The 25,141-nt window shown below is 38.7% G+C and overlaps 1 protein-coding gene across 1 annotated transcript; it reads right to left on the bottom strand.

The window, feature by feature from the left end:
• Positions 1-283: 283 nt before the first annotated feature.
• SUPV3L1 (Suv3 like RNA helicase) lies at positions 284-23,166 on the bottom strand. Its single transcript, XM_061161692.1, has 15 exons — positions 22,847-23,166; positions 20,308-20,385; positions 19,803-19,910; positions 18,592-18,706; positions 17,251-17,419; positions 14,882-14,993; positions 12,583-12,660; positions 11,028-11,119; positions 9,831-10,011; positions 9,204-9,297; positions 6,627-6,846; positions 4,955-5,035; positions 4,316-4,492; positions 1,423-1,571; positions 284-770 (listed from the first exon to the last, which is right to left on the bottom strand). Exons 1-15 carry the CDS (start codon positions 23,118-23,120, stop codon positions 335-337), a joined length of 2,364 nt encoding a protein of 787 aa, XP_061017675.1. The 5' UTR covers positions 23,121-23,166; the 3' UTR covers positions 284-334.
• Positions 23,167-25,141: the final 1,975 nt, after the last annotated feature.

The following is a 25,141-nucleotide window of genomic DNA, read 5'->3' as shown; positions in this document are numbered from 1 at the left end:
GTACAACAGATAGCAATGTTTGCCAAAGAATTCCACCTGTGACATCTTCACAAAGGTGTAGGGAAACTGGTAAAAACAATTCACCATGCTGATTTTATCCCCATGCAGAGTTCCTCAGAATGCATTGTCTTAGTACTATACTACAAATGGCCATTAAATAAAGCTTTGAATAAACCTCTAAGACATGAAACAAATAGTTCAGTTATCTTTAAGAGTTCATTTTTCTTAGCCAAAAAACACAGTAAAAGATAGCCACAATACCACAGCAGGCAGTAAATACATATAAAGATAAAAGGAGCTTAAAATATTTTTATTTGTAAAAATAGAAATAAAGCTAATCTGAATCAGGTTCTCTCTTCTTCCTTCTTGTGCCTTTTAAGGAAGCCCCAGTTTCTAGTCTTGCTCTGCCCTGCTCGGTCTGTTGTGTCATCCACTCTCTTTCCAGCTGTTTCAGCATGTCTGCGGTGAGGAGTCCTTGCTGCACCAACCTGGAAGCCAGGGATTTCTCTTCTGCATCAGGGCCCAGGGGCTCAGCAGCTTTACTCCCCAAAGCTTTGGTGCCCCGATTCCTTCTGCTTTGGCTTTTTGTGGCACCTGACAAACGGGACTGGCTCTCTGCTGACAAGTTCTGCAAATTCAGCAGTTTATGTGTCTCTGAAATTTTAATCAGTTTGGTGATGTTGTGTACACCATCTTGGATAATGCCATCTAGTTGTTTCTGGAGATCTCGAACCAGGCTGGCATCTGGAAACATATCTAAAAACCGGTAGCTGGAAAGAAAAAAAACACATAACATGATAGGAAGAATTCTTAGGGCAGTTGCTGGACTACTGTCAATGAAGTGACTAAATCTTGACATTGATTAATTCCAAATATTCTGTTTTTGCAAACTGTGTCCAGTGCCTTTGCTCAACCTTTATGTCTGCCCCCAGCACACCTAAGGAATATGTTGATATGAGAGTTGCTCACTATTCCTATCTTAAGTGATTCTGATATGCTCCCCTAGTGGGACATGCCCCTCCTTTGGGAATCATTGATCTACAGCAGTCCCTCTTAAATCATGATACACATGTGAATCACCTTGAAATTTTACTAAAATGTAGAATTTTATTAAAGCTGGAGTGGGCCCAATATTCTCTATTTTTAACAAGCTCCCAATCAATACCAATGCTTTTGGTCCAGGGACTATTATTTGCATAACAAGGATCTAGTAGAGTTTCTCACCTACTTAGCTTAACTACAATCATAAGAACTCTTAAATCATTTTTGGAATGGATATAAACCAGGCTCAACTGCCTAAATAGACAATAAAACACCTTGCAAGTATGTGCCTAATTTGAAAGTGTAAAAGACTATCATAAAAACTTTTGATTTGCCCTATTACTTGGAAAAATGAGAGCGCATAATGGAAAAATTTGGTACCTTAGCCACAGGTAAAGATCCAAGACATCGTGGACAGCTTCAAGATCCATGAGGTCTTTAATATTCTTAGGTGGAAGTAATGGCCATTTAATATATCGGCGTAACCATGAGAAGGTTAGGGGCTCATTCCTGCTATACTGTCTGGCAAACTGAGAGAGACAGAAGAACGGAATTTGGCAAAAGAATCAAAATTCACTTTGATCTGTGACCCCCACCCCCCAAAAAAAGACAGCACAACAAAATGTTAACTGTGGCTGTTATCTCAATAGGAAGGCTGGTTTCTCTCCTTCTTTACACTTTTCTATATTTTAAAGAACATTTCATGCTCTTAAAGTTTAGGTTTTTTTTTTTTTGAAAGGAATGATTTCCTCCTTTTTCCAAAACCAGGGCAATAAAACGCCTATGAACTAACTTTCCAGGGACTGCCTGTTAACATTTATAAATATTTTATGTTCTAAGTTCCAAGTTCCAGGCAGACAGTACCCAGAGACTTCTGTCCCTTCATGTAATAGTCCTATAGCCTTAAATAGGAGCTTGTATTTTGTCAATATCATCCCTTATTACATTAAAAAGTCTTTGAGGGATTTCCCTGGTGGTCCACGGGTTCAGACTCCGTGGTTCCACTGCAAGGGGGTTGGGTTCGATCCCTGGTTGGGGAACTAAGTTCCCCTATGCCACATGGCATGGCCAAAAAAATACAGAAAAAAAGAAAAAGAAACTCTTTCAGGTGACTTGGTGCAAGGCTGGCCATGAGTTGATCAAACTAGTAAAGAGACTCTGCCTCTTCACCAGCTGTCCAGTTACAGAGTTCTGGCCAAGTCATCACTGTGATTCAGCTTCCTCAATGCCATGCCACCACACCTTCTTGAACCCCAAGACACTCAAATCATGCTGCCTCCCAAACAACACTAGATGCTATTATGCATCACAATATATACAGAGATAATAAAACCATGCAAAAACTAGCAAGCATAAGTTTACAATCTCTAGCTTCAAGGATAAGGTGATTCTGAAAAGTTCATTTCCTAATTAGGGAAAATTATCTCCAAATATTTAACCTAAGCAAGGTCAAAACTTTAGAAATGCAGGGTAGTTTTCGAATAACTGTGGTTAAATAATGTTACAATTTTATTAGTTTCAGTCTGGTTCATTCTGTTGTTTAATACATGCCAAGTAAGATGGCCATGAAGAATGGAAACGTGACCACATTAACTTGCTAATAAGCAGAACATGCCAAACACAGTTCTCTTACAAAAGCAGTGGTTTAACATTTTAGGCCACAAACTAGTGGAAGCCCAGTATGTGAGTATGGAGCTGCTCAGAGACAGAGGAGAGAGATCCATACAACAGAAAAACCTAAAGGAGCTCCAGGGAACAGTTCCTAAACTACTTCCTAAGGGGCGTCAGAGACCATTAGCGGAATTGAGCTCTTTTATTCAGTAGTAATGGAGATCAAGGAAAAAGGAAAATCTCCAGATTTCACATTTTAACCTGTAAACACAACACATAAGCAACTATTGGCTTCCAGACTCCTTATTCCTTAGTAACATGCTGCTATTTTATTAGAGAGCAGTTTGAAGGATGGTTTAAATGGGGTCAGGTCCATGGGCTCCAGTTCCATCCAGGTCAGTTGTTATGTTTTTAATATTTTGGCAGCACTGCACAGCATGTGAGATCAGTTCCCCAACCAGGGATCAAACCCACACCCCCTGCACTGGCAGCACAGAGTCTTAACCACCGGACCACCAAGGAAGTCCTCGGGTCTTTTAAGTTTAAGATTTTGTTCCATAAACTTCAACCTTATACTAGTTAGCTCTCTCACAAACCCCAGCTCTAAGAAACATATTTCCTAGGTAAATACCTGGACGTGGAACACCTCTAAGACATATTAAGGGAAAAAGACAAGCTGCAGACTAATTCATTATGGCATTTATGGGAGAACACACCCACCCAACAAAAACTAGAATTTCTACTCCTATGGGTATGTAGGCAAATGTAACAGAAAAGGTCTGCAAGGAGAACAGCTGATATCACCTATTATAGCAAAGCTGATAATAGCAGTTATGTCAGGGTAGCAGCCCAATTTAATCTTCTCTAATGTTTTAATTTTGTGCAAAAACGTACTTGTGTATTATTTATATAATTTTTAAATAATTTAAAACATAAACTTAGAAATAGATTTGATCCAAACAAAGCTAATATGCAGAATGTTAACAGCTCTAAAAAAGATGGCAGTGAAATGACAACAACGAATCAGGAGAAGATTTAAAGAGACGACCTCTGGGCACAGTGGGGAAGGGAGAGCATGCAGAGACAACAGGGAGAGCAACGGCCCAGAGACAGGAGAGAACATGGTGAGAGACTGGACGCTTAGCTTCTACTGCCTTTGCCTGGCCCCTTGTTTGGGTGACTCTTGTGATCAGAAGTCAGAGATTTGTCTCTCTACCCAAAGAAGTTAAAAGAAAAGGGGCTGGAACCCTGGCACCAAATTCACACAAACAGCCATCCCTGACAGTTAAGAGAACTGAATACTATTGACACTACTGACTCCTAAGCCCCTTCCCTTCCAGGATATACTCCCCAATACCAACAAGGAAAAAGTGTATCTACCATCAGGCAAAGACTGCTTTCTCTCAAAATACTATTTTTAATTATTTTTATTTTAGCTTCTGCAAAAAGGCTACCACATAAAACCAAATACAAAGCAAGAATTCTCTTTCCCCCAAAAAATTATCTGAAAGAACAAGAGAGCCATTTTTTATTTAAGTTCTTACACAGTATTTCATATTAAAGGGTACACTCTCTTATTTCTTTATTCTGATTAACAAAATATTGTTTGGGGAAAATGCATCAACCCGAAACAACTCAAAATATCAAAGAGATAAAGGCTTACCTGCAACAATGAAGAACAGACAAAAGGCTGCTTCTTGTTGATAGGGGCTGTGCAGAAAACATACCTCACTCGGAGACTTAACGGAATATGCTGGATCAACTCTGCAGAAAATTTAAAATCATCCATATTGCAGACAAAATACTGCCCATCAACTTGTGAAAAGTCTACAAAAATATCCTGGGGGGGGGGAAAATACATTAAATTACTGAACTACCTAGTTGGGCATGAATAAAGTACTCAAGTCTATAAAAGATAATCACTTTAATACAGTAACAGATGTCTAGAAAGGCTTGCTTAATTCACTGCCTCCTCAAGCTAACAGACGTCCTTACCAGCCTTCTCAACCTGAAATACTCAGAAAATTCCTCAGGATAAAAGCCCTAAAACTTCTGAGAGAAAGTTTCCATTTTCAAGATAAACTTCATGAATAGCAACTTCACAAAAACAGACTATCCATTCATGTTCACAAGGTTAACCAGTAATTGTCTGACATATCACCTTTTAAATGTTTTTTATTTTTCCCAACAGAGGATTGAACTCATGCCCCCTGCACTGGGAGCACAGAGTCTTAACCACTTGACCACCAGGGAAATCACATACTGACTTTTTTAGAAAAGAGATTTAGGAGTTTCTACTTACAATAAGATTAGAAAGCGTTGTGTCAGGGAGATGGTAGGCAAACATTTCAATCTGTTCAGCAGTTGGATGAAGACCAGCTGCCTTGAGTAAAAGAAAAAACAACCACAAGCTTATTTTTTCTAAGCGTTAAGTTTTCTTAAGTTATTTCAAGATAAAAGTCCTATATTTGGGTTAGGCCCCTGCCAAATGAGTTAAGGGACAAGAATTTGAGTAAAACAGAGACAAGCATCATATTTTGCCATTTATTACCAACTAGGAAAGCTGTTGAGATAATTCAGTAAAACTAACCAAGCACACCCACTGAGCAATTAATCTTTGGCTTATATTTTACTTATATTCCTAAAATCTATGGTGATCTGATAGCATACACAAGTACTTTCCAGGGTCTCAATTCTCTCCACTGAACAAAACAAAAAAGGAAAACCCAATCACTTTAACCAGGGCAATAAAATTGACATACAGAAGAGAAAATGTCTAAACTGGAGGCCAGTTATCTCTTTACCTGAATATTTACAATTTCAAGAATGGCCCACAGTTAAGTATTAGAAAGAAAAAAAGAAAGAGAATGGGAAAAAGAAAGAGGAAAAGAAGAGAGAGATGAATCATGGGAAGGAAGAAGAGAATAAACACAAGAAAGGAGGTACCCAGGAGGGAGATGGGGCGGTCCATTATCAGCCACACTCTTTTTTTTAAAACATTAAAATATATATATTTATTTGGCTACATCAGGTGTTAATGGCAGCACATGGAATGTAGTTCCCTGACGTGGGATCGAATCTGCGCCCACTGCATTGAGTCTTAGCCATCAAACCACCAGGGAAGTCCCACAGCTACACTCTTAACAAAAGCTACAGAAATGATTCTAGCCACAGCTTTCCTCCAGGAACTTTCCCTCATGTTATCTCCTTTATATACCCTTTTACCTCAGATCCCTAAAAGTAAGATAAGCCTTATTAAGTGAATTTTCCAGGCAAACTTTAAATTGTAACAGTTTGTTTAATATACATACACTTCTGCCTCATTAACTGCACTAACCAGAATTTAACCTTGTCCTCAATGGTTCAAAGCTGTATAGCTTAATGCTGTTTTTACCCAACATGCAGAGCTTTCTTTTACTGTCAGGTTTCTGGCAATTTTCAGTCTGCTGACAAAGCTATTTGCCCACCTGAAGCAACCATGCCCCAATCCCCACCTGTTAAATTACAGGAAAAATTAAAGTAAAATCAGGTTTACTAAACTTGTTACATTATTGCTACATTTATAAAATCTGGATCATTCACTTGCATACCATTCTCTAACCATGGGCTCTCTATTAGGCCTCTCAAAAGCAATAAAACAGGGTGTTCCTTCATCTTAAATATTTTTATTCATTTGGCTGCACTGGGTCTTAATTACCACATGCGGGATCTCTTAATTGTGGCATGTGGGATCTAGTTCCCTGACCAGGGATCGAACCCAGACCCCCTGCACCAGGAGCGAGGAGTCTTAGCCACTGGACCATCAGGGAAGTTCCTCAGCAGGGCTTTCTTGACGTGATTTTCATGGCACAAAATTTTCTTTGGCTTATTTGTTTCCAGGTACCTGAGGTGAAAGTCTGGAAAGGGAGTGAAGGAAGGAAGGACTGTCCTTCACAGAGAAGAGGTAATTAATTACTATGTTAATTAAACCTTACCTTTATAGGATCCACAGGCCTATTCAAAATTTCCTTTAATAAACCGAGGTCTTCTCGATTCATTGTTGTAACTTCTCCTTCTTTAAATTTTGAACTGAACCTACCAGCTCTGCCAGCAATCTGCAAGGCTTGAGAGGTGGTGATTGGTTCTATTTCTTTCTCTCCCTTTTCATTGATACTTGGCTTCATAAGGGAGTAAAAAATAATTCTTCTTATGCTCCTGAAATAGAAATAAAGATGATCTCATGAGCTGCTGTCTGAAAAGTTGTCCATCATTTGGTTCATTGTAGAAAGGCTCACTCTAATTCTTGTTAGGCCTACTTGCAATATTGCCCACTGTTTACAAAGTAAGGTAAAGGGGTTTGTCAGTAATTATTTTTCTTCCCTTTAAATAGCATTTTTTAACAACTCTGTTCATGTACTAAAAATCATCAAATTATTCATTTAAAGTGGGTTAAAAGTGTAATACATAAATTATACTTCAGTAAGGCTCTTGAAAATAACTCTTTTTACAAATAAACCACACAAGGTCTTCTTAGGCTACTCTTAAATGCTAGCTTCAATTAATGGCTTTGAATAGCTCATTCATAAAGGTATAGCTGCTTTCATTCCCCACAGAGGAATATTTAGGCTTACTATTGTTAACCCCTAAAGATAATGGCTGGCCCCACATGCCTAACAGGCATATACACTAGCCGACTGAGACACTGAAAACAGTGAGGAAACATAATCGGTATTAAGATATTAAGAAGAGGTGGCAAGAAGGCACAGAAGAACTACACAAAAAAGACCTTCACGACCCAGATAATCACGATGGTGTGATCATCAACCTAGAGCTAGACATCCTGGAATGCGAAGTCAAGTGGGCCTTACGAAGCATCACTACAAACAAAGCTAGCGGAGGTGATGGAATTCCAGTTGAGCTATTTCAAATCCTGAAAGATGATGCTGTGAAAGTGCTGCACTCAATATGCCAGCAAATTTGGAAAACTCAGCAGTGGCCACAGGATTGGAAAAGGTCAGTTTTCATTCCAATCCCAAAGAAAGGCAAAACCAAAGAATGTTCAAATTACCACACAGTTGCACTCATCTCACACGCTAGCAAAGTAATGCTCAAAATTCTCCAAGCTAGGCTTCAACAGAACATGAACTGTGAACTTCCAAATGTTCAAGCTGAATTTAGCAAAGGCAGAGGAACCAGAGATCAAATTGCCGACATCTGCTGGATCATCAAAAAAGCATGAGTTCCAAAAAAACATCTACTTCTGCTTTACTGACTATGCCAGAGCCTTTGACTGTGTGGATCACAACAAACTGTGGAAAATTCTGAAAGAGATGGGCATACCAGACCACCTGACCTGCCTCCTGAGAAATCTGTATGCAGGTCAAGAAGTTAGAACTGGACATGGAACAAAGACTGGTTCCAAATTGGGAAAGGAGTATATCAAGGCTATATATTGTCACCCTGCTTATTTAACTTATATGCAGAGTACATCATGAGAAATACCGGGCTGGATGAAGTACAAACTGGAATCAAGACTGCCAGGAGAAATATCAATAACCTCAGATATAGAGATGACACCACTCTTATGGCAGAAAGTGAAGAACTAAAGAGCCCCTTATGAAAGTGAAAGAGGAGAGTGGAAAAGTTGGCTTAAAGCTCAACATTCAGAAAACTAAGATCATGGCATCCAGTTCCATCACTTCATGGCAAATACATGGGCAAACAGTGGGAACGGTGTCAGACTTTATTTTTCTGGGCTCCAAAATCACTGCAGATGGTGACTGCAGCCACGAAATTAAAAGACGCTTGCTCCTTGGAAGAAAAGTTATGACCAAACTAGACAGCATATTAAAACCAGAGACAGTACTTTGCCAATAAAGGTCCATTTAGTCAAAGTTATGGTTTTTCTAGTAGTCACGTATGGATGTGAGAGTTGGACTATTAGGAAAGCTGAGCACCAAAGAATTGATGCTTTTGAACTATGGGGTTGGAGAAGACTCTTGAGAGTCCCTTGGACTGCAAGGAGATCCAACCAGTCCATCCTAAAGGAAATCAGTCCTGAATATTCATTGGAAGGACTGATGCTGAAGCTGAGACTCCAATACTTCGGCCACCTGATGCAAAGAACTAACTCATTGGAAAAGACCTTGATGCTGAGAAAGATTGAAGGCGGGAGGAGAAGGGGACGACAGAGGATGAGATGGTTGGATGGCATCACCGACTTGATGGACATGAGTTTGAGTAAACTCCAGGAGTTGGTGATGGACAGGGAGGCCTAGCATGCTGCAGTCCGTGGGGTTGCAAAGAGTTGGACGCGACTAAGCAACTGAACTGAACTGAACTGAACTGAACATAATAGGTTAGCAGTGGTAGGGAGCAGCACTCAAAAGTACAAGTGTTATGTGATATTTTAATTTTATTCCTTCAGGTATGAGCAAGATAAATCTACGATCTATACTACAATACCCATTCACCTAAGCCAAAGAGTTTGGTCATTCTAATGCCATTGAGAAGTGTTTAAATTGCTATCTAACCCACTGAATATCCACGATTATTAAAAACAAATTACTTACAAATTAAGTCCCATGCCAATTGCATCTGTAGCAACCAGGATTTTGCATGGATCATCAGGATCATTAAACTTTTTTGCTTGAGCAAGTTTGGTCCCTAAAATAAGAACAGTTTATGTTAAATTAATGTTCTCTGTCTTTTACTACATCACACTAAGTAGTACCTTGTAGTGTCTTGGAAATCCTCACCTCTTACTCTCCGTTTTTATGGATAAAACTCTCACTGTTTCAAACATTTCTTTTTATTCTCAAATAGCCACTTATCCTTTTATTTCTATTCCTCTAAATAACCTCACAAAGAGCAACATAATCCCCTACCACACTAGCTATATCGTTTCTGAGGACACTTTTAACAGATTTCATATTTTAGTGACATTTCTGTAAGAAAATCATCAGCTCAATATTTAAAATACAGTCTACTAATAGCAACAATTAACAAGAGCTATAGATAATCAAAATACTTCTATCACCATAAAGATGACTAGAGAAGTGTGTACTTTATATGACCTATAATGAATTATACACCAAGCAACTCAATTCACTATCTTACTGTGTTTTCTATACATATCTCAAAATAAATGGTAAAAACAAGAGACTTCATATCCTATCATGATGAAAGTCAATAATTACCAGGAGGGAGACTGCCATATATAACAGCTGATTCCAATCCCCGAATTTCAATCTGTCGACTCACAGAATAAATATCATTCTTGCTAAAGCAGACAATGCAATCCCCAGGCCGAAGGTTGTCTAAAGATTCCAGTGCATGATCCAGCACAGAAATGGGGGTAAGCCTTTTATAGGTTCGCACCTACAATAAAGGACATGATACTGTTAAACAGCATACCTAACAGAACTTCTTACGACTAAGCATTGTGAAAAACTCACAAAGCAGTTGAGTAGCTAAAAACTGCTAAAGTTAGACAAGTTCCAACATTTTCAAGAGAAAATACAGAAAAACATTTATTTTGCTATTACAAGTGTTACCATCAGTTCTCAATGGTATTTCTAAATTAGTAAAATGTTACAGAGGATTTCATAAATTTTCAAAGCACTTTCATATATATTTGATTTGTACAGGAACTTGCTAAGTTCAGAAGGTTTATTAACCGTTACTTCCATTTTATGAAAAAGCAAAATAGAGTCTAATAAGTGATCAAGCCAAAAAGAAAAGATCAGGTCTGATGAGGATCTTTCCAGTTGTAGCCTTCTGTGATTTGACTAAAAACACAAAGTGAGTTAACAGCAAAACCAAGACTAAAACCCAGAATTTCTTCCACTATACCCCACTATTTCTCCTTGAAAGCAGAGTACAAAACTAAAGTAATGGACCAGTTTTTAAATATTTCATTTTATTATAGAAGTCTGGTAAAGAAAGCAAAAAGTAGAAGTAAGCAGAAATGAGTTGCTTCCTATTCTAGGAATGTGAAAAAAGGATACAAACTATCTCTAGCAATTAGATACCTATCAGAGTCCCCAGTATCTGACAGTTGAGACTTTGAAAATTACAAACTTTTGCTGAGCCTCAAATTTCTGACATTCCAGATTTATTTAATTCTAAAGAGATTTGCTCAAATTCCAAAAGGTTCTGTCAAGAAAAGGTAAGGACTCTGCTTGGACTTTTGAAGACTTAGGGTGTGAGAGCCACTCAGTCAGAACTTTAGATCATGAGGTTCAACCAACTTTGCATCTAGTCAACTACAGGGAAATGAAGCTAATCTTTCAAGTTCTGAAAGATTTGCCATCACCTGGAGCCTATGAAGCCACTGCCTGGGTACTCTGGCTATTTGCTATGCCACCTGGAGAACAAGGCATATAATTGAGTACCTCCACATCCTCCCCAGTTGTGTACATAAGCTCGGTAACGAGGTCAATTGCAGCAGATTCTCCACACAAATGGATTTCTTCGGCACAGAGTCCTGTTAAATGCAAAATTGGGATTTTTTTTTTTAAATTTTAAAGATACAAAAGTAAATATGTAATACTTCACATACCCAAAATACTTTGCTTACCTACTGCTTTACAACTTTAACAAGTGTTTTCATAAATGCGATCTCTATGATTCAACCCTAAAAACAAAAATCTTCTAGTGGGCAAAAATTATCACTGTTTTTATAAATCTTGGGGTTTTTTAACTGCTGTGGCCAAGGTTTTAAGTCTACTAGATGGTGAAGCCAGTCTGAACTAGAATCTGGCATTTTGATGGTTAATACTGAACATCAGTCCTATACTTTTCTTTTCAAATCAGGCTCCATGGAATCACTGAGGTGACTCGGGGGTGGGGGTTGGGGGCTGGTGGGTAGAAGAAACTCCAAGATCCTTACCACTTAGCATATACACTTTCACCTATTTTATATTACAGGCTTTAGTGTACACTCTTGGTTTAAAGAAAGAGTTCACCTATTTGTTTTTAAATTTGAAAACACTTGCCCTACAACATGCTGATCAAAAATTCACTCCAAAGATTGAGCAGGAGAAATGTTCATTCATATCCATGGACTTCAAGAAGTCCACTTCCAGGAGCCTATCTTAAAGAAATAATAAATAAAAGTTATGGCTACAAAGATTTTTTATTGCATCACTAATAATAGGGAAAAACGTTCAACTCTTTGGGACAAATTACAACTGGTCTCCCACATCCACAGGTTTCACATTTGCAGATTTATGGATGCAGAACCCATCTACCTGGAAGGGATCTGAGCATCTGCAGAGGTCCAGGAACCAATATTCCACAGATACTGAGGGAAGACTATAGCACAGTTCTTCAATGGGTAATATACAACATTGATATGTGGTATGAAAAAAAAGTCTATGAAAAAGCACTGGAATAAAAAAGCAAGATACAAAATTTATATATTCACAAAAGTGAAAAGAAAAGTGAAGTCGCTCAGTCGTGTCCGACTCTTTGTGACCCCATGGACTGTAGCCCACCAGGCTCCTCCGTCCACAGGATTTTCCAGGCAAGACTACTGGAGTGGGTTGCCATTTCCTTCTCCAGGAGATCTTCCCGACCCAGGGATTGAACCCAGGTCTCTCACATTGTAGGCAGACGCTTTACTGTCTGAGCCACCAGGGAAGTCCATATATTCACAAAACACCATATAAATGAGAAAAAAGATTGTCATGAAACACCAAAATGTTAATAGTGGTTGTGTAAATACGGTAAGATTTGAACACTTTTATTAAATGATTATGCTTTTATAACAGAAAAAACGGACTATAATTAAAATATTTAGAAAATTAAAACTCACACCTAGCTGATTTTTTTGTTTCATTTGTGTCAAGACAGGATCTAGCTGGCTCTATTTGGCAATGCCAAGCAGATAAATGCATCCCAGTGCAGACGTCACAAAGCACAGATTTTACAGTATTAACCACCAACCTAGTAGCGCCCTGGTCCAGGCCCATCCTCTGGCTGGATCTTTAATCATTTGAATTTCATCAATCACGGCCACTTCATCTTAAAATAGAAAGTTATCATGAGCAAGACAATCTACTTCAATTGTATTATAAACAAATCACAATATCAAAATTGAAGCTTTCAACACCACCATAATCATCATCATTACTTACTGTGTGCTTCTTTGCTGGCAGGCTTGTTCTAAGAGCTTTACAACTACAACTCATTTAATCCTTACAATACACCCACTAAGTGTCATCATTACTTACATTTCCTTTTTTTAAAAATCTCATACTTGTATTTTTAATTTAAAAAAAAAAATTGGGGGGGGGGTGGGCAACTTCCCTGGTGGTCCAGGGGCTAAAACTCTGTGCTCCCAAAGCAGGGGGCTCGAGTTCAATCCTTGGTCAGGAAACTAGACCCCACATGCTGCACCTAACAGTTCACGTGCCACACTAAAGCTCACAGACCCCGTGTGCCACAATTAGGATCCAATGCAGTCAAATAAGTGACTAATTAATTTAACAAAATTTTTGTAGCACCATCTGGCTTGCAGGATCTTAGTTCCTTGAACAAGGATTGAACCCATACCCTCGGCAGTGAAAGTGTGTTGTCCTAACCACTGGGCTGCTAGGGACTTCCCCTACATTTACATTTTAAAGAAGAATAAATTGAGACCCAGAGAAGTTAAATCACTGACCAAAGTGTAACATTTTAAAACATAAAATTCAAACCCAGACCGGCTCTACTCTACTGCCTCCCAAACTGAGCACATTCAATTGTCCTATTTTTTGCAATCTCAGAAGAAACCTGCAGAATCTGCCTAATAAGAATACATCCACACAGCAGTGAAAGCAGCTCCCAGGACCAAGGAATAGATAACCCTGCTGTAAACGAAGCACCTTAGGAACCCAGATGGGCATTAGGAGAAGTGGAGTGGAAAGTGTAATTCCCTGAGCTACAGCCCTGCTCATTCTTTGGGGTTTTAAAGTTCATTACTATGATAAAAAAAAAAAAAAAGCCTATTTTATTTTCTAATGCCAAAATGCTTCCAACCATATGATTTTATTCTTTCTAAGTCACATAAATTATATTTTAGTTCTCTTCCCAAAATACCAAAGATTTGAGAGGAACATCTTTTAAAGAAAAATTTAATATGCCCACAATGAAACTGAGGAAACAAAAGAAAGCTAATTTTATACTGAAAAACCATCAGATTAAAAATTACTTAGCATATCTGGGTGTATACAAATAAGATTAGAAAAGAGGGGGCAGAAGAGGGAATTTTGATTTATAAGTGCTATTTTAATATTTATAATGTATTACTTTTACAATAAATTGATTTTTAAAAACTATCCATTTACTCAGAAAGTTAAGATTATTAAAGTGAAAAAAGCAAGCTACTAAACAGTACATAATGTATAATCCCTATTTTAATATATACACCCACAATGCACATGTAAGTATATGCATATGAACACAACCTAGAAAATACATACCACAGGTTAATACTTATTGATTCTAGATGGATGGGATTGGGAGATTAATATTTTTTTCTTCTCTTTGCATTTATTTTTACATTTTCTATAATGAAGGAATGATTGTCTATATAGTAAGGAAAAAGTTAATTTTCATTTTAAACGTTTTCAAAACTACCATGCTTATACAGAAGTTCATTGTGGTACTATATATAATAGTGAAAAACTTTAAAACAACCTAAATACTATTTAATAGAAGAATAAGGAATAAATAAATTTAGTCATAATATGGAATACTATGTAACAGTTTAAATGAATATATGCAATATATATATATTTATGATACATAGATCTAAACACATGTGTAGAAAAAAAAGCAAGTTGTGGAGCAATAATACAATATGATTGTCATGTAAACATTTGAAAACACACAAACTATAATATTGATAGGTAGTATCTAATAGTGACGCCAAAACAGACAGGAAAGGTATACACCAAATATCTGACAGCAACTGGATCACAGAGGGGAGAGGAATTGAACTGTGGAGTGATACAAAGGAAAATTCATATGTGTTAACATTTCAGTTCTTTTAAGAGAAAAAGGGAAAGAAAATTCAAAAGCAAACATGATGGAAAGTGACATTTTTAAGTGGCAGTTAAATACTAGGTATTTGCTGTTACTAGTCTTTTCTTTGCCTCAATTACAAATTTTTTTCACAGTAAAAAACACATTCCACATGTTCATCTGTATTTTAAAATAAAAAAATACTGAACTGTAAAGTTTTAAAATAGTATATACATACAAGGAGTTGTAACACTGCACATCTCAACAGTACAAGCAACATGGGCAGCCTGTTTACCATCTGGGTCTACTGTAACACGCTCTTCACCTGTTACCAAGTCACATGGCACCCCCTAGGATGACAAAAAGAAAACTGGAATTATCTCCACCTTGAAAACAACAGCAAAAAGATTTGGATGTTTAATAGAGTATTCCTTCTGTTAAATATAGAATATTTAATAGAGTAGGTCGGAAAGATCCTCTAGAGAAGGGAATGGCTACCCACTCCAGTATTCTTGCCTGGAGAATTCCAAGGACAGAGGAGCCTGGCAGGCTACAGTCCACAGGGTCGCAAAGACTTGGACCCGACTGAGTGATTAACACTTGCACGTATTTTTCTTTTCACTTCCTTCCATTACATCACATTTATTTGTCTAACACTTGAAACAAATATTCCCAATCCTCTAAAAAATTTTTAATAAAAAGCCACTTTCATATAACCTATATAAACTTGGAACATCTCAAATCAGCTAAATTCTCAGGTAACAAAAGCATGAGAAATTGAAGCACTTTTATTTTTTAAACTTTGTACTCAACTTTCTTGGTGGCACACTGGATGGGAGTCTGCCTGCCAATACAGGGGACAAAGGTTTGATCCCTGGCCCAGGAAGATTCCATATGCCATGGAGCAACTGAGCCGGTGATCCAGGGCCCGTGAGCCCCAACTACTGAGTCTGAATGCTGCAACTAAAGAAGCCCATGTGCCTAGAGCTCATGCTCCACAACAAGAGCCTTTGGAACTAAGGCAATGGCACAACTAAATAAATAAATAAAATAAACTTTGTATTATGTCAATAGTTTCTGTACTATTTTAGTTTATTAAAATGAAATTGTTTCTATGTTCAAGAAAAACATTATGAATAAAATTTAAGAATATAAAGTCCTCCTAATATATTTCTTTGAGAAGGACTAATATCAGTGCTATGGTATATATATGTGAGTAGTCAACTACCCCAATCCACTCAGAACCGAGGGATAACCCAGGACAAAGACCATTTGGTAATAAATCTGGGAAAGTCCAGGCAAACTGGAACAGCTGGTCTCCCTAACGGCCTGAAACTAATGAGGAAACATCAGACATATCCAAACTGAGTGACAGCCTACGACACGACTGACCTATAATCTTTCGAACTGTACCAGTTATGAAAGGCAAAGACTGAGGAACTGTCCCAGATTAATGGCGAAACCGGACACATGACAATAAAATACAGCAGGAGACCCTGAACAGAATGCTGGAGGTGGCGGGGGGCACAGGGGGAGGGGAGGGGGGCTAGTGGTGGTGTTACTGAACAACTGGCAAAATTTGAGTATGCACAGTGAACTAAATAATGGCATTCTATCAGTATTAATGTCCTGCTTTACATGAATATCCTGAAGTTTTGTAAAAGAAAGTCTTTGTTTTGCAGAAATACTTCTAAGTATTTATAAACAAGAAGGTATTATGTATGCAAATTATACAAATTATCCAAAACATGATGCAAACTACCTACAAAACTGGTTAACACCACATTATAAAGTCATAATAAAACAATGAACCAAAATGTGACCCCTTGTCTGAAATGATGCCTCAGACCACAGAGCATTCAGTCCTTTTCAGGTTGGAAAGCTGGCTTCAGTCTTTATCATTAGTTCTAGCAATCACATCAAAGGTTTAATCATAAAAATTTAAAAAAAAAAAAAGGTAAATTGAACACAACAGAGTAGTGGGTAACTCTGAGGGGATAAAGGAGGGGTTCAGAGGCAGTTTCATCTATATTAATAGTATTTTATTTCCTGCTTTTTTTTTTTTTCTGGTCATGCCACACAGCTTGTGGGATCTTAGTTCTAACCAGGGACTGAACCCAGGCCCACAGTAGTGAAAGCATGGAGTCCTAACCACAGGACCACCAGGAAATTCCCCAATATTTTATTTCTTAAAAAAGTTAAAAACATAAGTAAGTAAGGCAAAATGTTAGAATCTGATGGGAGCTGGGTAGTGGACTCAAGTTATTTGAATGTCACTCCTTCATTTCTCTGTATATGTGAAATATTCTATAATATTGTATTTCACTCATTCTAATACACACATTTTTTTCACATTTTAGTATCTCTGAAACCAAGTTATCTCTTAACAATGGGTGGCATGTCAGAATTCAGTTAGCAGCATCAACTTCTTTCTCAGTTTTGCATAAAATAATAGTACATCTTACAATTGATGGCCTTAAAGGCAATGAAATATGGCACTTTTTGTTAAAAGTAAATTACTACTACACACACCCTCTCCCTCCACCCGCTTCACTCTACGTTCCCCCAAATTAGCAAGAAAAAAAGAATATTTGGTAATATACTAACAGCAGCATTACTCTTCTCGAAGATCTCATGTGCCAGTAGTTTTAAAGGGCCACAATACACTCCAGATTTTGCTGACAAGTATTTCTGGATTGCATGATAAGTCTTTCCACTGTTTGTGGGACCTGAATGGAATATTATCTTCCGATGTATGGCTCTAGCTTCTGGGTACCTAAAATGTGAGTAGATAAACAGCTTAATTTCATTAACCTCCAAATCCTGGCATAGGTTTTAACTGAAAAAACTTCCAGTGAAACATCCTCTTAACGTTCACAAAATAGCAGCATCTTTGAAAAACTAAATTAAATGATGAGTTTCATGTCCACACCAAAATGACTGCTTTCCAAGAATGGCATTTACTAACTAGAGGACAGAAAAACCCTAGTGCAAATTAATTTCTTGGATATTCATGCCATTGTACAAATTCCTTTTCCCCAGGAGTTACTTAAATTTAAACTGCTATCAGCTTCAAAGACATGTTCACATTATTTTCACATTCTCTACATATGCCCTAGAAGTGACTATTCCTAGACTTCTGAATTTTAGCATACACAATAAAATGACTAAATCTTCTGCTTCTGGCCAGCATAAATGGTACTGGAACTGACCTATTACGATAAACAACTACAAAACTGGACAAAGTATATATGGCAGTTCCCTGGGGACATGGACAAGAGGCAGTGCACGACTATAAGCTCCAAAAGAAAGAAACACTTGCAATGAGCCCTACTGGACCCCAAGAGGGCACAGGGAGGTGGAACCCAAGCAAGTTAAAATAGTCCCACTGAGCTGAGCAGTAGAGATCAAGAGTAAAGCTGCTGAAGCAGCTGGAATCTGAAGGCCTGAGTGTGGAAGAGAAGAAAGGTGCAACAGAGAGACAGCCTTGAAGTCTGTGTGGGGGTTCCTTGGGTCCTTGGCCAACAGCTGGGCTGAACACATGCAGGGCATAGCAGAGGACAGCTTGCTAAGAGTTTAAATGGAAAGTCTCAAAGAAATGGCAAAGTGCTAGGAGATGTTAGAGTTCCAGGCACAGTGGTGGTGGAGAGAACTTATTAACAGCATATTCAGTTGAGATACCAGAAAGGTCACACTTGAATTGTAAGGACAACCTAGAGACCTACTCTAGATCTGCCCTAATAAAGCCTTAAACCAAGCTTGATTAGGATTTAGGAGGAGATACTAGCTAACTGCCTGCCAAAATTAACTGTGTATTTTTCTAGAGAAAACAAAACAATCTAGACTACTTGATTTATCATCCAGTATACAATAAAAAAAATATATAGTGATCACTAATCTCCCAAGATCAGAAACTGAAAATTTCAAATCCACAATAAAGAAACTAACCAGTTAGGTGGTATTCTTAGGTCACTGATTTTACGTAGATCATCCTTACATTCCAACACAGGAAATATTTGTTTTGCATGTCTCAAGAAAAATGGAAATAAGTCATCCACATGAGCTGGAAAATAAAACATTGCATTAATATGTGCAATCTAAACGTTATTCACAACTGAACTTAATGAAAGCTTTATTCTTAGTGAGCTACATTAAGGGGACGTTGTCAGGATAAAAAGGTAAACCCTAGAACAAGGAATGCTATCCTTTCCTGAGATCCTGCTTTGCCTTATGTTTTCTTCCTTATTTCATATGTATTTTCTAAGAAAGGAGAAAACTGGCTGTCAACAACCATGTTCCACTTCTTCAATGCAACAGGTAAAGATCAGCACTGACGAAAGTTAAATTAAAAACAAAGAACCAGGGGGTAACTCCCTGACAGTCCAGTGCTTAGGACTCAGTGCTCACACTGCCAGTGCCCCGGGATGTATTCCTGGTTGGGAAAGTAGGATCATGGATGGCAAACAACAAAACAAAACAAAAAACCTGGTGATATACATTAGCAATAAGGCTCCATGGTTACTGAAGCAAAATACAGGACCCAGATACCAGTCTTTTTTAGACTACAGATATCACTGAGAGACAAAACATGTAAGTGAACTGACTTCTCAGCAAGAAGTCTCCACACCATATGGCTTTGATGAGGGTGGGCTGAGTTCCATTCTGCTTTGTGTCCCAGTTCTGCCTCAGTTCTACCTGGCCCAGGGCAATGGTCTAATAGTCAAATAAATAAAAAGATAACCAAAGTCAAACTGCCTATAGGAACAAAATAATGATATTTCTACATTGCTTTTCTTTTACAGCAAGAGGTCTGTCAAAGTATGAGGGAGAAAGAAGTCGGTGGCAAAAACAGATGGAAGCTGTTATGTGTTAATTCTACCTTGTGTGAGAGTTCATTTCACCGAGGCCTATACTAGTGAAGAGCAGATGGTGACAGATCGAGGTCCCAGTCTTTCTCCAGACTAAGACACATGGGTGACTTAATAACCAACCCAGGACTACTATAAAGCAAAAAGACCTAGAAGGCCTCCTATGAAAGCACTGAATTATTTAGAGGATGTTAACAGGGCTTATTCTAAAGCAAATAAGCTAACTAGAAAGAAAAAGAAAAGAAATAGCAAGTATGTTCAAAGGATTTTAAAAAGTCTCTAAACACTTGCCTGCGCTGAAGCAAATATCATTCAGAATAATGTGAATGTCCACATCCAGAGAATGAGACTGCATGATATAATTTCGAAAGCTTATGAAAGCTTGGTGGAAGAGACGAGCTATGGAAAACACAAAATCAAAACAGGTAGGACTTAGTTTTCATTTTATTTTTCATTTCATTTTCTCATTTTAAAAAGTACATATACACATCACACCTAACTCATCAGAGTGTCTTTCTCCTTTCCTGTAGTAGAGCTGGTTTGTTGTGCTCTGGGCTAAAACTGAAATTCTAGTACAACATGAAGGAAAGCTGAACACATAGCTCCTCTGCCATGTGTCTGGCTCACCAACTGCATCCTGACGCTCTCCTGCCTGGACAGAGGTAAAAGTCAGGGACATTCTCCACATTACAACTATGAACTTACGTCCAAGCCACACAAGGTCCCACACAATAATGAAAAAGCTGTAATCTAAGCACCAATAAGGTATCTCTAATGGAAATAGTATTAGCCTTACCATCGAGTCCATAATCAGCACTCAGTTTCTGAATTTCTTTTCTTTTGTAAAACTTGTCTAAGATCTTCTTTACTTCATCTGGAAGAAAGATAACACAATTGAACATACGTTTAACGTTTGTCTTCTAGAGAGAGAAATACCTCCAAAGCAAAAGAAATTTGAAGTCCTAACACTCAAGGCAGTGGTCTACTGAGTGTTGCAAGAACTTGAAGGTAGGTTAGTTGATCACAAACTCTTTATGGTTTAATAGTGTCAAGAAAAAGTATAAAGTCAAACAATGCAATCAATATTCCCGTTATACTGCAGAAGACTAAGCAAGGTGCCATAGGACTGGCATCACCCTACCCTCCACCAGGTCACTGTTAGATACCCATGTTCTGTTTGGTTTACTCACAACCATTCTGCACATCTAATAGTGAGCAGCTAAAAGGTATCTTTTAGCTGAAAGATAACCAATACTGCAAGGGCCAGATCATCATGCTTTTATGTGAATGACTAAAGGAGTCACAGATGACCTCTAGTTTGAAGATGATTTTAGGGAGAACAAATTACATGTATTTTGTTCTAGGTGGCATAACTAAAGTCAGTGGGAAGTGAGGGAAACAGATTTCAGTGGAATTTATATAAGAACTTCCTAATAATTAGAATAAGAAAAGAAGTTGCCTGACAAAAGTACCAGCTCCATGTCACTGAAAGTACTCAAGTAAAGCTTAGATGACTGTATTTCAAGGGTGACAGCAGAGAAATTACTATGCTGCAAAGGAGACTGAATTAGATGCCTGCTGAAATGCCACTGTCAATCACTAATTTTACAGGTGAAAATGTTTTAAATTAATAAAGCTGAGATTGCATTAACAACCCAAAAAGAAAGAGAGGCTTAGAACATTTATTTATACAGTAACCTAAAAATACTTATTTTGTTAAATCCTCACATCAACATATGTTATATAGTTGGGGTAGACTATCTGGCCTCCTAGGGAAACAATTTTCCCAGCTTCCACACATCAGATTCTACTGCAGGGTAATCCCATTTTTTAAATAGCAAATGTTTAGTACAAGTGATACTAGTTTACATTTATTCATCCCCTCACACTTTTCAAAGTGCTTTGCCAAACACGTTATCATGATTTTCACAATCCAGAGATACAGGCAGAGAAAATATTATTTATATTTTAGCATTTGGGAAATGGACAAAAGGTAAGTAAACTGTAAACTGTTCCGGTCAGTTAAGTGATGTATGACTATCACAAATGTGCAACATTTTCTACTTGTAGTCAGTCTACCCTTACTTGCCTAATTGTATTATGATCAACCAGAAAAAAAATGATTTATACATTTACCTATATATGTGTATATGATATATATACTTATATATATGTGTATTACAATCAATCAGAAAAATATGTATATTTTATACATATATATTAATTATTGTATGTAACTTTCATATATATATATACACACACATATATAGACACCTACTGTGTGACTAGAAGTGTGCTTGGAAAGTAGCACATAGTAGGCATTCAATAAGATTTGTCAAGGATAAAAACTGTACTTCATAAGGGTTTTTAGGAAGATTAAATGGGTCACATGTTTAGAACGGTACCTGTCTCTAACACTCAGTGTTAGCCAATGTTATTTTTCAGAAAAAGAAGGAACCACAGAGACATTCTAGGCAGCGGGAGTAGCATATCTAAAAAGCCCTGGAGCACAAGTGCCCATTTCATCAATCTGGCTGAAAGGAGAGTGATGTGCAACAAAGCTTCTCCAAGAGTTACCCAGGCCAGATCAGGAAGGGGGTGAGGACCCTTTCAAACTGGGGACAATGGAAAAGCATTAAGCAATTTTTTGCAGGGGTGCCACAGGATTAGATCTTGCCATTTGCTGATGCTAAGCCAGTGCTTTCTCTCTGGAGCCCTGGATGATCAGGGTACCTTCTACCTTTGGTAAGCTCACCCTTATCGTGTTCTACCTTGTAGTATAGTTGGTCATCCATCGGTCCTTCCTCCTACAAGGCTGTAAGTTTCTGGAGCGGAAGAGATCTGGATCTGAGTCTGGTTCCTCTTGGCAACCACCATACAGCCTAACAGTGTCTGGTTTGCGTAGGTACCCAGCCAAGGACAAAAAGTCCTGAAAGAAGTCTTCCTCTGGCTTTTCACCACCCCAATCCCGTGTCCCTTCTGGGAGCAACAGTTATAAGCATCGGAGGGGGAAAGAAAGACTATTCTAGAAAGTCGGTCGTGCACCCAACGGCTCAAAAAAGATGAATCGTCCCGTCACAAGGGGACTTAGACCACTCCCAGGGTAATAGTGAAAGGGAGAAGGCCAGTTCAAGGGCAGCACATCAAAGGATCAATCAGACACAATCCCAAGCCTTGAGGGGCTCAAAACCAGCAAGGGAGGCAGGCTCTGACAGGCACAATGGCAAAGGTCGAAGGGACCTGGGTCTCCAGGGGATGGAAAAGCAGCTTCCCCGGAGAAGCGTCTCAGCCCTGCACCAAGCACCCTAGCCGCCCTCTCCTGCTCCTGCACTCACTCTTGTCCAGAGGGCGGGTTAGCTCAGCCCCGACGTCGCCATCTGCGCTAGGACCCTGAGGTTTCACAGTCAGCGGCACGAACAAGGACGTGTTTGGAGCTTTGGAGCCTCCGGAGGCGGAGGAAGAGGCGCAGGCAATAGCAGGAACGCGCCCCAGAGCCCCAGGAAAGGGCCCGGTGTGGGCACGAAGGGCAGAGCAGACGGCTGCCCGGTGGCCAGCCTGGCGCCCCGCGGGGAGCCGAGCCCACAACAGGGCACACCGGGGTAAGGACATCGAGACTGCAGGCTCCAAAGGAGGCGGGCTGGAGCAGCCAGGGGACGCGGCGACAGGCAATGACGCGCGGCCACCGACAGTGACGCAAACCGCCAGTGCCGGAAGCCCGCAAAGACCCAGAGCAGGGGAGCTGCCCAAGAAGAGGCCCGATCAATAAGGAAAAAGCAGAGCCTAAAAATTGCTCATAAAGGGCGGTAAAAACTTCGAAGTGAAAATTAGAAAAGATACGTTCCTGTAAGTCCTTATTCTCTTTTATCGGCGATTGGAGACAGCTTTCTTCAAAGAAAATAATCAGGCACCTTTGGGGAGGTCACAGATGAGAGACGGGGGCCTGTGAAGTGTGTCACGTGATGTTAACAAACTGGCCGTGAACGGGTCAGTGTTCAAAGCACGTGGGCAGAGCTGTGAGCTGTGTGGGTGCCACTGGTGGAGATGCGGGTACTGGGATGTAGCGCCAGCGTTCCTTGCGGATTGGAAACTCTGGAGAGCATTTCCCTTAAGTTCCTTGGATAATTAACTTTAGTTTCCGGATAGAATAGCGTTAGAGAACATAACTTGATCTACCCTCAGGACAGTAGGAATTCTGAGTTGCTAAGGAATTCTATGAGTTCTTAGGTAAACCCTTTGTATGACATGCGTGTAAATTCTTATACTTTAATAGGAGCAGTGTGTGTACATCATATGCTGCTATGTTACAACCGCATAGCAAAAATATGTCCCGTACCCAGGCCAAAGTTCAGTTTCTTTTGCATTAGTTGGATACTGTTTCATATGAAGTTGAAACATTAAATTCAAGGTAGGCCTTTGGGTTTTTTGTATCTCTTTATTATACCTAAAACATCAAGGTCTTGCAACTTGAAGAAATATGTCATGTGATCTGTAATAGTGTGTGTCAAGTAGGATTTCAGTAACAATGTTATGTGCCTTTGATTCACTGGATACTTTCTAAACATCAGGGATTCAAGTAGACAGCCTCTTGCCCTCAAAGAGTTTCTGATCTGGTTTTGGTCATATGAAGGGTTAACTTTAACTAATGCAAATATTAATTATATAATATATAAGCTAAGTATATAATATATAAGCTAATGAGAGGTCAAAGAATGATTCATGTCAAAACTACAAGCCAGTTGTTAAGTTATGCCATCATTTCTCAAGTCCATACCTCATAGAGTGTCAGGTGCAACTGCTGTTACAGCACTACAATTGTATCGTAATTGTGTCTCTTGAGTAGTAGTTCTCAAGCTTTAGGGTGCATAAGAGTCATCTGGAAATTTTGTTAAAATTGTTAGGGCCCTACTTCTGGAGTTTCTGATTCAGAATGTTTGTGGTAGTGCCCAAGGTTGGAATTTATGTTTTCGGGTTATACTGATCCTGATGGTTTGGGAACCACACTTTGGGAACCAGTGCTCTCGGTTATAGTTCCTTCAGGGTAGGGCCAATAAAACAGCACTAAAGAAACACTCAGGAAAATGCTGAATGTATGTGTGAAAACAAATAAATGTGGGACAGGGAAAGGAAGTGGGAGAAATAAAGATATCTCTTGTGGTAGGGAATAAAATAAGCAAGTTCTCTCTTCTTTGTCTTTGCTGTTAACAAAACCTGGTTTATGAAGTTTCACAAAAATGCATTCTAGATTTCTCCCCCTCACATCTCCCTACAAATTCTGTACTTTGACATTTCTGGCATTTTTCTGATGTAAGGTTATCATGATCTAGATGCCAAATTGTTTATCCCTTAGAATCATGGAAGGGGTCTCAGAGCTTATCTGGTCCAGGCTCCCTATCTTAGGAAGGGAGCCAACTATCAAATGCATTTGTAGAACTTGTAGTATCCACATGGTCCTGCTCTGCTGTCTTGCTTTTTCTCCAGGACCTGATAATATTCCTAGAATCTAGTCTATTTCCTTTATTCTAACAATTCTAAGTTGCATTAACAGTTCTTACCGTAATGTTATTACATGTAGACAATTTTTTTTCTAAAGGAGGCCACTTTAATTTTATAATCGCTCTCTAGGAAAATAA

The sequence above is a fragment of the Dama dama genome, chromosome 15, assembly GCF_033118175.1.
Source record: "Dama dama isolate Ldn47 chromosome 15, ASM3311817v1, whole genome shotgun sequence".
Lineage (NCBI taxonomy): Eukaryota > Metazoa > Chordata > Mammalia > Artiodactyla > Cervidae > Dama > Dama dama.
The sequence above is the reverse complement of the archived record's forward strand: the minus strand, read 5'-3'. Positions and strand labels throughout refer to the sequence as shown.